The 13,531-nt window shown below is 39.1% G+C and overlaps 2 protein-coding genes and 1 long non-coding RNA gene across 10 annotated transcripts in view; 1 reads left to right on the top strand and 2 right to left on the bottom strand.

Moving 5' to 3' along the window:
* CPS1 (carbamoyl-phosphate synthase 1) overlaps positions 1 to 4,100 on the bottom strand; it is a 201,976-nt gene extending 197,876 nt beyond the window's left edge. For 4 of the 6 annotated variants that reach the window (XM_055380488.2, XM_063695178.1, XM_063695179.1 and 1 more), the window contains exon 1: positions 3,838 to 4,100. The gene's annotated coding sequence lies outside the window, so the exon portion shown is untranslated. The remainder of the gene's footprint in view (positions 1 to 3,837) is intronic. The other 2 variants (XM_063695180.1, XM_063695181.1) reach the window with 1 other exon arrangement.
* The window catches only part of LANCL1 (LanC like glutathione S-transferase 1), a 45,931-nt gene continuing 36,491 nt past the window's right edge, over positions 4,092 to 13,531 (top strand). Inside the window, exons 1-3 of one of the 3 annotated variants that reach the window (XM_019022167.4) lie at positions 4,092 to 4,228; positions 5,267 to 5,363; positions 9,588 to 9,705. In XM_019022167.4, coding sequence (XP_018877712.1) covers positions 4,209 to 4,228; positions 5,267 to 5,363; positions 9,588 to 9,705 — 235 coding nt within the window. In that variant the 5' untranslated portion in view covers positions 4,092 to 4,208. The other 2 variants (XM_004033148.5, XM_004033147.5) reach the window with 2 other exon arrangements.
* LOC109025962 (uncharacterized) lies at positions 11,328 to 13,159 on the bottom strand. The gene is made up of 2 exons (XR_002004925.3): positions 13,080 to 13,159; positions 11,328 to 12,982 (listed from the first exon to the last, which is right to left on the bottom strand). It is a non-coding gene; the product is annotated as an uncharacterized lncRNA (long non-coding RNA).

The raw sequence follows: 13,531 nt of genomic DNA, 5'->3' as shown, positions 1-13,531 counted from the left end.
GGCAAGTAGGAAAATGTTAAGTTTTCTCTTTCAAATGACTGAAGAGCACCTGCTGTGTGGCAATTCCAAATCTTAAAAGAAGGACTGCAAAGGCCTGAGTATCTCTCTGTTGGCTACTCTCCCCTGCCAGGGTGTACAACTATCAGATATGCCAAAAAAACACATCAGAATGGGACAATGCAGGGCTTTGGTAATATATCATCTTTCCATGGCTGAGTTTTGTGTGGTTGGATGGGATGGAAGCAAAAATAATCCACTTGATTAACAATTCATCGTCCTGAGAAGACCCCTCCAGTAGGGGATACTTTCCATCCTTCCCATCATTATGAAATTCAATCATATAGAGAAATGGGGACCTGCATAAATTTAACAATGCAATATAGACACATATTTTCAACAGCAAAGGGGGAAGTCTCCTTTTCTTTTTGCTCGTTAAAGACACATACTAACACTGCTTGATAAAGAGCCCATCACAAGTGTTAGGTGGAGAAAGGAAAAAGCTTAAACGTTTGTACATCTTTTACCAACTTTCTGGCCTCACAATCTTTTTTAATCTCCCAAGGAAACCCCAGCACACCTGTGTTCCATATAATAGCAGCTCTCACCCAGCAGGTACATTGAGAGAAAGGAATCTGTCAGCACACTAATAAGATCCTGACAAGGCAGGGAGGAAAGGCTGCCAGTGCCATAAGAAATACTGTCTCCAGGAAATTAAAAGTGTTCCGTAGTGTGCTTGGTGTACATCTGTTTATGTTCTTGTTTCCTCCACTGGCAATTGCTCCTGTCAATCCATGAATTCTGTACTATGAACGAAACAGAAAATTGCTTCAGTAGTACACAGTCCCAGCTGGGTGTTAAACCAGCAGTGTGGTGATATTAGACTCAAGCTTAGATGCTCTTGCTTTACACTTCTTTGAGCTAAAAAGAAAATAAGGTAATGTCAACAACAAAAAAAGAGACAAGTGGTACTTAGGAGAAAAGTGAAAAAAGTAAAAACCATTTGCTTGATTTTGTATGTGTGTCTGTCTGTGTGCGTATACGTGTGTTTGAAAGCAGGTGGGGAGTTTCTAGAAAAAATATAGGATATGGAGTCTCAAGATCTATCTTTTACCCCAAAGACCCACCAGCTAACAAGGATCAAGGGAATAGGTAGGAAGAAACAGAGAAGGCATGGTTGCTAGGAGGTTAGAGGCAAAAGGGACACCACAGACATGCTGCGCCTTTGCTGGCAGACAGGTGCTATCAGTTACTAAAACTGCCATCATGTATTGGAGGATATTAACTGTCCATCAAAGTCAGTCTTCCCCTTCTTTCATTGTAGCTGAACACATAGCTGTTCAGCAGAGAACTTCATTTCACAGCCTCCTGGGCAGCTAGAGGTGGCCAAGTGACTAAATCCTCACCAGTGGAACACGAGGGAAGTGACAAATCCCACTTCCTGGTCTGTGCACTTCTCTGGGTGTGCCTGACCTTCTCACAAGCTGCAATACCGACACACCTATGACCAGCATGGACTTGCTGAGAGCATCACACTCTGAGGGAGGTGGGAACAGAGATGGAAGGAATCTGTGATCCTGAATGGCCACATGGAGCAAATCTAATCTGAACTAAGAAAAATACATTTCTATGTATTTTGGAGATTATGTTTTGAGGCCTCTTTGTAACTAACATAGTTTTCACCCTAATACACATTATAACATTTTGAAATTAAAGTCTGAGAATGGAACTAAAATGCCCTCAGAATATAGTTGTTTTCTCTGTTATCAATCATCCCAGATTTCCAGAAGTATTCAGTTTTAGAGGCAATAATACAATGATTATTTCCTGAAAGTTCACACAAGACAGCTACATTGATTAAAAGAAGGAACATTACATTTTTTAAAAAAATCATCCTAAATTTATCAAAAGTAGAATGATCCATAAAAAATTATAACTGTCAAATTTGTGTTAGCCACAAATGTGTTCAGCCACCATAGCCACAGGTTGAAAGCATAGGTACTATTTGGGGCTAAAATTGTTGCCCCCCCAAATTCATACGTTGAAGTCCTAACTCTCACTATCTCAGCATGTGGCTGCTGGAGAAGGGTCTTTAAAGAAAAGTAAGGTTAGCCAAGTCAGGCAGATCACTTGAGGTCAGGAGTTCGAGACCAGCCTGGCCAATATGGTGAAACCCCGTCTCTACTGAAAATACAAAAATTAGCTGGGCGTGGTGGTGTGTGCCTGTAATCCCAGCTACTCTGGAGGCTGAGGCAGGAGAATCGCTTGAACCAGGGAGTCAGAGGTTGCAGTGAGCCGAGATCGTGGCACTGCACTCCAGCCTGGCAACAGAGCGAGACTCCGTCTCAAAAAAAAAAAAAAGAAAGAAAGAATGATAAGGTTCAATGAAGTCATAATCCACTATGATGGTGTCGTAAGAAGAGGAAATTAGGACACAGACAACACAGACTGAGGACAACCATGTGAAGATAGGAGAAGACGGCATCTACAAGCCAACAAGACAGGCCTCAGATGGAATCAGTCCTGCTAACATCTTAATCCCAGACTTCTATCCTTCACAACTGTGGAAAAATACATTTCTGTTGTTTCAGGCCACTTGCTATGGTTCTTTGTGTGGCAGCCTGAGTAGATAAATACAAACAATAAATGTTAAATACTTTTCTTTTGTATCAGAACCAAGGAGGGATTCTCTGGGTTGGTTCTCTGACAAAAAGGAAGGAAGACAAGAGAAGGAAAGCAGGGAGGGACGGAGGGAGGGAAGGGGGGGAGGGGGGAGGGAGGGAGGGAAATATTATTTCCAGCAATTAAAATCTTTGGGTGTTTACAAGTCACATGCTTTGATTATATTTAAATTCTAAATAATTCTACTTCCCTTCCGTTTAGACACATGCTTCACATCATCTTCAGAAGTAAACTCCAGATAAAGACTTAAATATAAGAGGTAAAAAGCTAATAAAATAAAATGTGGGAAGTCATTGCAGTCTATGAGTAGACAAAGGCATTTTGAATATGAAGCTAAATCCTCAAATCACAGTGTCACAATTAGATGGGTTTAACTTCATCAAAATGAAAGATTGTGATTCAATAAAGGATATCCTAGAAAATGTGAACAAACTAAAGAAAGTATCTACAATAACTAAAGTGAAAGGAGATTAATATACAGAATATACCCCACATACACGGGAAAAAAAGAAACAAAACTCTTTCAAATCAACAGGAAAACAATGCAATCACTAATAGAAAAATAAATAAAGGAACAGGTAAAGCCCAATTGTCTAACAGGTATATGAAGGAAAGTTCAACACCATTAGCCACAGAAAAACTAAAAGATTAAACATCAGTGAGATTCTACATTATTCATTAGAATGGCAAACATTAGAACACTAGATAATACCAAGTGTTGGAGAGGAGATGGAAATGACAGAAACAATTGATATGTTGGAGTGAATACTCTTAGAGTGAACAATAGATACTGTTAGAGGGAATATAAACTAGTCCAGCAGTTTTGGAAAGCAATCTAACAACATTCGGGAAATTAAGTACAGAATCTCATATGATGCAGCAATTGACTGCTGGGTGTATGTCTCAGGGATACTCACACAGATTCATAAAAGCACATGTTCCAAGAATATTATTTGTAGTATGGAAGTTAGAAACAATGTCCATCATTAGGGGAAAGGATTAGTAAAATAAGATAGAGGCATACTATGAAAATATACAATTACCATCCTGCCTTGCTTAACAACAGTAATATTTAATTGCTTAAAGACTGTGAGTGGGTTAAATGGATAGCCTTTAATCATTAAAGAAAAAATAATTGATAAAATGTCTCTCCTTTACCTTTTCTCTCTTGTGAGTTGCTCCTTCAAACACCCATCTTTTAAAACATGAGAGATATCCAGTTTAAGACTCACCATGGGCTTCGGCTAAATCTTCATGAATTTGATGAGGTTAAGAAAGCAATTACATTTCCTAAGAAAGCAACTATTTTAAAAGAGCAAACCTGGGTGTGGGGAGGGATTAGGAGTAGAGTTTGGGATGGCAGCCTCAGAAGGACAAACTTAGGCCAAGGTGGGAGGGAGTTGGGGTGGAGACTGAGCTTCTCCAGTTGGAGGTCTGGAGCTAGGACTCTTCATTGAAACCGGAGAGAAGGAAAAGGAGAGAGTGAGGCTGACTTTTTAACTGAACTCCAAAATTCTCTGAGCAATAGAATGGGCCTAATATGTACCAGGTGGGATTTAATTTTAAATGAAAGAAAAATGTTTCAGATAGCAGGGACTGTTAAAACATTGAAATTGAATGTTGTGGATCTCCTGCTGTGTTGGTTTTCAGTATTTTTTAGAGCTTTGTTATCCAGTATTATAGTCCAATTTAGGCTAAGGAACAGAATAAATTTCCTAAGAGCTGTAATTTGTGTTTTCATGTGCTTTCCCCAAAGTATTATCAACTGCTATTTGATATCCTGTCCTTTGGGCATATTTTTGTTGTTGTTGTTGTTAATGATGGTGGTGCTTTTTTGTTTGTTTGTTTTAAGAAATGAAAAGAAAAGATTGGCAAGTCCCTGGAGAGACATTATCCCCCCACCCCCCGCCAAATTTTATCTATTGCGAACAGCAGAAATACCAGCATGTTCAGATCTAAAAGCAGTCTGTTTCTTCTCCAGATTAAAAAAAATCTACTTCTTATGACTCTGGACTTAAATTTGACTTTTTAAAAATAAGAAAAATTAAAGAAGGGTTAGGAAATATTGGTCACATCTCCGCGTGATTCTAGGTCCTCACTTCTGCTACCCAGTAATTAAAATACCCTACGTTATCCTTTAGAAATTACACGCCTGTCTCTTTAACAAACTGTAAGAGAGAAGGGGGCGGGTCTCGGGAGCGGCGAAGGCTCTGATTGGCCCTCCTGGCAGGAACTGGGCGGTAAAATAGCCCTTCTGTTACTGTCCGGGGCTGCGGGGTGAGAGGCCAGGGCCGAGAAGGGCTTCAGGACGCGGGAAGCGCACTTGCTTCAAGTCGCGGGCGTGGGAACGGGGTTGCAAAACGGGGGCTCTTCATCCGGGTGGGTTAAGGGCCCTGGCAGCTTTTTCGCGAAGGCGCCATGTCCTAGCAGTTGGGCCGCAGTGGGCCCGAGGTCCACTCGGACCGCCGAGAAGGCTCGATGGCCCTGGAGCTGGAGGAAGGGGGATACCTGGGCGCCGGCCGCCGCCCTCGCAACTCGGCCGAGGCCCCTATCTCAACCTAGTTTCTCTTTTTCCCCTGTTCTGCAGGCTTGCTTCCGGCGTCATGGCTCAAAGGGCCTTCCCGAATCCTTATGCTGATTATAACAAATCCCTGGCCGAAGGCTACTTTGATGCTGCCGGGAGGGTGAGTTTAGGATATGTCTGCCTGCATCCCTGCCTCTCCCCCCGGTGTTCGGAAAGGTGCTCATTTTTGCCTGAGAGAGTTGAGCATCCCCCTTTAAAAAAAATACGTGATTCGACGATAAATACGTAAATTATTTAAAAATACATGTTAATATATACAAATTGAGCTCTAACATAATGTTGAATGTGTCATTGTTAACATTATTAATTGAAATAAACTCAATTATTGATAGTATAAATTTTAAAAATTGGCAAATATGTAGTTTACTATGTAATTGGCATTTTTTAATGTATTTTGGTTTGCTTCTTAAAGAGAGGTGAAGAATCCTAACGGTATTCACATGTGCCGTGTTACTCCTTTGTGATTGTACACAAGTGCGGTCAGGGTAATGATGAGAGCAAACGGTGGTGTATGGTAAGGACGTCTTTAAACTGTTAGTGCTTAGAGAATTTGGGGACATAGGAAACCTGAAGTTCTTTGTACCGGTGTCACTCCACAGGGCATATCCACAGCTGGAAAACAAAAAAAAAGAAACTTGTAAATTAAACTGGTTAGCATGTCACAAATCACTGCAAAAGAGAACCTGGATGTAAAAATACTAGGGGCCTGTGTTTTCTCATGCCTCATTGGGTGAACATAATTGTTAAGAGGGAATACAGATATTTTTAAGAATACCTAGTTTTGGCTGGGTGCAGTGGCTCACACCGTTAATCCCGACACTTTGGGAAATCAAGGCAGGAGGATTGCTTAAGGCCACGAGTTTGAGACCAGCCTGTGCAACACAGCAGGACCTTATCTCTACTAAAATTTTTTTAAAAATGAGCCAGGTGTGGTGGAAAGCTTGTAGTCCCAGCTACTTGGGAGGCTGAGGCGGGAGAATTGCTGGAGCCTAGGAGATTCGAGGCTGTAGTGAGCTATGATTGCACCACTGCACTCTAGCCTGGGTGACAGAGACCCTGTCTCTAAAAAATAAAAAAATAAAATTTAGTTTTGAAAGTGAGTTAAGTTGGAAACAAGGCACACGCTTTAAAAATTTTACCAGTTTATTTCTTTGAAACTTGTCAGCCATACAAAAGACATTTTGTGTGATATAAAGGCCTTACAGATTTCATCCCTGTCAAATTAATCTGTGGGTCTGATGGTTGTTTTTTTCCTTAAAACACTTGTCACATTATAGATTAAGTTGGGTCAGTAATGCAGGTAGGAGGAATCAAAGAGATGAAGAAGAGCTGTAGGGTAGAAGGCTACCAAAATGTATATGGAGTTTGAGTCAATCTGATTATTTTAAGCCTAGTATTAAGCTGCCCAAACAAAGCTTTTTATAATTATCTTCAGGTCAGATGGATTCCCTTTGGCCATTTGGGCCTGCATTCTGCTTAGCTGTGCAGATTCTCAAGCTGAAGTATGTGTCTTGTCTTGCGGGAGGAGGACTTGCTGCTTCATGCTGACTTGGCAAAGAGAACACTTGAGGATTGTCCTAGTGACAGAAACCTTCAATAAAATGTAGCTATTTAGACTGCCTATAAAGTAAATGCTTTTTATGAATTTAACCCTTTATTTATTTATTTATTTTTATTTTTATTTTTTTAGACGGAGTCTCACCCTGAGCCCAGGCTGGAGTGCAGAGGCACAGTCTTGGCTCACTGCAACTTCTGCCTCCCAGGCCCAAGTGATTCTCATGCCCCAGCCTCCTGAGTAGCCGGGATTACAGGTGCACACCACCGCACCTGGCTAATTTTTTTTTTTTTTTTGTATTTTTAGTAGAGGCAGGGTTTCACCATGTTGGCCAGGCTGGTGTCAAACTCCTGACCTCAAGTGATCCACCCATCTCAGCCTCCCAAAGTGCCGGGATTACAGGTGTGAGCCACCATGTCTGGCCAAATTTAACCCTTTGTTTCTAAGGGGAAAAATTCACAAATTTAAACCCTGACCCAAGAGTAATAATGTAGTTTATTGCCTAACGTAGTTTGTGGACAGGTCCTAGAAAGGAAGTAGCATACCAGTTCTAAAATTGTGTAATGTTGAACACAGAGGATCAAACCCTGGAGATCTGTCCTCCTTAATTTCTTAACACAAGATTTCAGTAAGGAACTGGTCTGTTTTCTGGCATCTGTCAGAAAAAAATAGAAAAGAAAAAAGGACTTTTAGAGACTTCAGATTATTGCTAGAGTTTGAATAATTTGGTGGTCTACCACAAGCAATCAGTATTCTCACAGAGGTCACCTTTATTAAATGCAGAATGTGCCAAACAAAGTAACTTCCCTTCATAAGGGTGAGAGATTCTCATTATTCTTGATCTCTTGAAGGCCAGGCAAGATGATAAATTATATATGATCTATATACAGTAGATGACGTGTTCTCAATATAGATGCACTCTTCTATCTAGCTGACATTTATAGGCCTTTTGTATTAACATTGAAGTATATTTTATCCTACTAAATGTATTTTCAAGTCTGGTTGAAATCTTAACCTCTTTGCAGAAATCGTTAAATAATGGGAGTGTGTCTGTCAAACAATGTCGTTTCTTCTAAAGAGTGTGAAATAAGGGATCATAGTGGTGCTTTAGATTAAATAATCCAGATGTGGTTGAAAGTCTGATTTGCCTTATCAAGGATGCTCCTCCGAAGTGAATCTTAACATATCCTTAAACTATTGTTGTTGTTGTTAATTCTGATACTGCCTTCTTGCTGTTTTCAGTGTTAAGATTTTATCTCATTTTTAAAAATGAGATTCTGATGTGAGTGGTTATGTTTATTTCTACAATCCTTACATGGTAAAATAAAATGTTTATACCCTTGTAACTTTCCCCCACATTGTTCTGAAATTTTAATTACTTTGTGAAATTCAAGTCTTAGAATCACAGCAAGTTCTTAAAATTATTGAGGGAGACAATAAAGTGAGTTTTTTGGTTTGTTGTTGTTGTTGTTGTTTTTTGAGATGGAGTTTCCCTCTTGTTGCCCAGGCTGGAGTGCAGTGGCACGATCTCGGCTCACCACAACCTCCGCCTCCCAGGTTCAAGGAATTCTCCTGCCTCAGGCTTCCGAATAGCTGGGATTACAGGCGTTCACCACCATGCCCGACTAATTTTGTATTTTTAGTAGAGATGGGGTTTCTCCATGTTGGTCAGACTGGTCTCAAACTCCTAACCTCAGGTTATCCGCCCACCTCGGCCTCCCAAAATGCTAGGATTACAGGCATTAGCCACTGTGCCCGGCCTTCAGTGACTTTTTAAGACACTGATTCAGTGTGTGCAGAAGTTTAAAATTATTTTTCGTTTGCCTTTAAGAAGAATAACGTAATGATTGTGTGAGCCTCACTGTTTGCACAGCATCTGTGGACCTTCATATGGGTGGTACTAACCCCACAGCCCCAGCCTTAGTGTATTTTCAATCCATATCTAAACTATTACTTGCCTTAGACCCTTGATCTGCTAAAGAATTAGTAAAAATGTCAACATTTACATCCCTGAATGAGAAAGACTTGTGATACACTATCTCATTTAATCCCCAAAGTACCTTTTGAAATTGGCGTGGCAGTTATTATTATCCTGACTTTATGGAGCTAATTGAAACATAAAGAAGTTATGAGTTGAGCAAGATCAGCTAATAGCGGGTAAGGATGTAGACAGGCTCATTCATTGAGAAACATTTGTGAAGCCCGTATTCTCTGCCAGACACTGTGCTGGACGTGGGTTTATGATGCTAAGTTTGATATTCTTTCTATTCTGCTTAAGGCTCTTGATATACATGAATTTGTTTTGCTTTTCTTTGGCTACTTCATTTTTTTTAAGTCCTTTTTTTTAAATAAGAGCAATTAGATATTTCTTTAGGGAATTTACCTTGCTGCAGCTTGAATACTAAAAATCCAGTAGTTTGAAAGCACCAAACATCTGATTTGTGCTTAATTTAATAAAAAGACTTTATTATAATATTGGTTTAAATAATAGACGATTACTATTAGGTGGAAAATTACTGTGAGCCAGTTTATCATTGGCAGTCTGTTTTAGTATTTAACTAAAAATTTTATGTAAAACATTTATAAGTTACAACGGTATTTTATAAATTTTGTTAATGTGATGTTTAAGAATAGAAAATAAATTGTTTAGTCTTCCAGGTAGAAAAATATGTCCTAAGTGGAAAAGAAATACCTTTCTGTCTTTGATAGCTTATAGTCCAGCAAGCTGGGTGACCCACATTATTTTGATATTTGTTTTCCTTTAATTAGCTGACTCCTGAGTTCTCACAACGCTTGACCAATAAGATTCGGGAGCTTCTTCAGCAAATGGAGAGAGGCCTGAAATCAGCAGACCCTCGTGATGGCACCGGTTACACTGGCTGGGCAGGTATGAAGTGCTGACTGTGAGCTGGCATAAGGATTGTGCTTAAGAGCCAGAGCATTTTTCCAAGAGCTGTCTGTCTGAATGGTACACCCTTAAATGCTTCCTGCATCTGCATATGAGTAATTGCTTCTGGGAGAGTGCTGTGCCCTCACCCCAACCATGGTATCTTCTGGGTTTTTAATAGTGCCCTGAATTTAGGGCATGGTAAGCATATTCATGTAATTCATGCCTGACATTTGGATGGCTGCTATACTTGTGAGGAGAAAAATTGATTTTCAATATTACATAGTTAATTTGCAGATGTAATTTCAGTGGGAAGAATTGGGAAGAGTTCCAAAATACAATGCCTGAAGCGGAGGTAATGAGGATTGATCTCAGGAATAAAATATGTCCAGAAGCATGTTTTAAAAAGTTAACCCGTAACAGGAATCCATACAGGAATCCATACAGGGTAAAGTATTACTTCCATGAACTAATCATCCCATATGGTCATTGCTGTTTGGTTTGCAATTGCTGCATTGCCAATTTCAATCGTTGAGAGGTTGGAGGAGGTTTAGGAAGAAACAGTGCATTGATGTCAAAAAAAGGTGAGAAAGAGAAAAATCAAAGAAGAGGCTGGGCGCAGTGGCTCACACCTGTAATCCCAGCACTTTGGGAGGCCGAGGCGGGTGGATCACGAGGTCAAGAGATCAAGACCATCCTGGCCAACACTGTGCAACCCCATCTTTACTAAAAATACAAAAATTAGCTGGGCATGGTGGCTCGTACCTGTAGTCCCAGCTACTCAGGAGGCTGAGGCAGGAGAATCACTTGAACCCGGGAGGTGGAGATTGCAGTGAGATGAGATGACGCCACTGCACCCCAGCCAGGTGATGGAGCAAGACTCCGTCTCAAAAAAAAAAAAAAAAAAAAAAATCAAAGAAGAAAAGTTGAAGAACTGCAATTAATTTACCAAATGTAGAGAAACAAAAGACAGCTGTGTAATCTGGAAGAAAGCATAGTCTAGAGACTCAGTGTTTCCCATTCACTTTAAAGAGTGGGCAAGGAGGAGTAAGCTTGCAATCCAGGGAATTTTAATTTGATTTTAAGGAGTGGAATTTGTCATAAAAATGGCCTCATAACAGAGATTCTGATTCAGTAGATCTTGAGCAGAACCCAGGAATTTGCCTTTTATAGCCATCAGTGGTCCTGATGCAGATGGTGATCTACAGACTGCAGTTTGAAAGCTTTCTGAGAGAAATTTATTAATAATAGCAATCTCTTATTAGTCTTCCTCTTTAGTACAGGTTGAGCATCCCAAATCTGAAAATCTGAAATCCAAAATGCTCCAAAATTTGAAGCTTTTTAAGCTCTGATGTGACACTCAAAGGGAATGTTCATTGAGCATTTAGGATTACCGATGTTCAGATTTGGGATACTCAACTGGTAAATATAAGCCAAATATTTCAATATTTGAAATCCAAAACACTTGTCCCAAGGATTTCAGATAAGGGGTACTCAACCAATAATGACACATGATTCTATTTTTTTTTTTAACAAGGTTAGGGAAGACAGATTAAACCAGTAAAATTAAAATCTCAGGGACTTTTAAAGTCAATGTTTTGTAAAAATAAGACTGGACTAGATAATGTTGGACCATTTTATTGTTTTATCATTTTTATGGATTGTAGAAGCTTAACACAAAGTTAAAATGAGAATGAAATGACAGGATTTTGTTTCAAGAAGGAAGGTATAACAGCTGCCGTTTATTATCTACTGTGTTCCAGGTGTGATGTGGTTGATAGATAATGTCATCAGTGAATGTTGAACATTACTATTTATTTAAAATTATCGTGGTTTGAACAAAACAGGACAAGCACAGCGCACAGTTGTCTTGAGTTTTCCTCTTGATTGCCACATTGTAATAATATATAAGGCTCAAACTTACAGATCTTTTTCTAATATATATGAAGTTTCTATTATTTTGTTATTCCTGGCCCAAAAAAAAAAAATCACTAGTTAATTCTAGCACTGATTACAAAAGAATGACTTAAACTTTTAAATTGGCCATTCAGATGTACTCATATTATTATTGTGAGGTACTTTGCTTTAGGAGGAAAAAAAAAGGGGATTGATTTCAAGTTTGAATTAAGTTTGACAATGTTGGGAAGAGTCATTAGTCAGGCCCTTGTATCGCTAGGGCTAGTTGAGAAACCAAAAGTTAAAAACTTTGGAAATAGCAAAGACATTTCACTCCAAAGTAAAATGCAAGTTTAATTTTTTTGGCTGTACAGGGTTTCTGGCTTCATCTTTGAATGCCAATATCCTTCAACCTTTTATCCTCAAGTATCTATGATACTCATTGCTGACTCCTGAAAGCAGCTTATATGGCAAGCATCTGAGGCAAATTGGCATACTAAGCAGTTTAGGATGTCCTTAGCGGCTGGTTGTTTTAAGATGTAACGTAAAATCTTCTAGATAAATTTGCTAATGGTTTTCAAGGCAAGGTTCCTAATGTCTCCTAATCGAACACTGTTAAAAAGCTATTATTCCCACATAAAATAGACTGCCTCCTCCAGTGTTTTGATAAGTAAAATGCTACCTTGCGCCAGTGTTCAGACAGTCTAAATAACATAAAGCTCTCAGTTGTATAAGAAACTAAAACTGATTCAACACCATAAAATCACAGTGTTAATACCTTCTCCTCCCATTATGTTACAGCTTTCCAAGTATCACTTATTCATAACTGCAATTTTATTACCAAGAAATGCATTCACAAATACAATAAAAATATTTGGTGTTGTATGTCAAAGCAATGTTTATATAATTATGTGTAGATTTTTATGTTACTTTGTGCCCCATGTTATCTTTCCAAAAAATGACACTCTTTAGGAAACACACATTATATTTCTTTAACTTTGTTCAGCATGAGAAAACTGCATGATTATTACAATTAGTTAGAACTTTAACATCTTATTTTGTTAGATGTCATTCTCCAGTATACATATGGGCCGATAGCTAACACTGGTTAGATAGGATCAGGATTTGGGACAGGATTAGGTTCAGTTATCTATACCCCAAAAAAGAAAACAGAAGTATAGTGGTTTAAATAACTGTATTTTTCTCTCGTAAAAGAAGGCCAGAAAGAGTTGGTCAGTCCAGGCCTGATAGTGTAGCTTCAGGATGTTAATAGGAACCCCAGCTCCTTCCTTTCTGCTCCATCATTCCTCAGCCTCTAGTTTCTACCTCTTGCTCAAGATGGCTGCTGAAGATCCAGTCATTACATCAGCTTTTCAGGCTGCTGGAGGGAAGAAGAGGCAAAGAAGAATGCATTGATGCATGCTCTCCCTTTAAAAAGCCTTCCTGGAAGTCCCACTCAGCATTTCAGTTGTGCTTACTTTGCATTGGCCAGAACATAGTCACATAGTCACTCTTGTTAGCAAGGAAGGGTAGTAAATGCAGTCTTTTAGCTTGGGTTCTGTTAATAGAGGAAGAGGAGAGTGAACTTTGGGATAAGACCTAGTAATCTTTGCTATAACTTCTATATAACAAGAAAAATGATTTTTTTCTTGACTCCTATGTTTTGCACAAGGCATTTGGACAGTGAGCCTCAATTTTTATGTCTGCTAAAGGATCTCTTCTGTTCACTTTTTGGGGGATTTTTTGGGGGGATAAATTTACCAGTGTCTATAAAATATTTTGAAATTTTCCAAGCAATATTTTGTCTGTTCTTTGTTTCCAAGGAGATTGATTTGGATTTTGATTCACAACACCTTAAAGTTTTGTGGTTTTTTTTTTCATTCAGTAAGTCTTTGCGTAAAGCCTGCCACAGAAAGGAAGTATTACAGGA

Source organism: Gorilla gorilla, chromosome 11 (genome assembly GCF_029281585.2).
Source record: "Gorilla gorilla gorilla isolate KB3781 chromosome 11, NHGRI_mGorGor1-v2.1_pri, whole genome shotgun sequence".
In the NCBI taxonomy this organism is placed as follows: Eukaryota; Metazoa; Chordata; class Mammalia; order Primates; family Hominidae; genus Gorilla; species Gorilla gorilla.
This window is presented reverse-complemented; position numbering and strand designations above follow the sequence as displayed.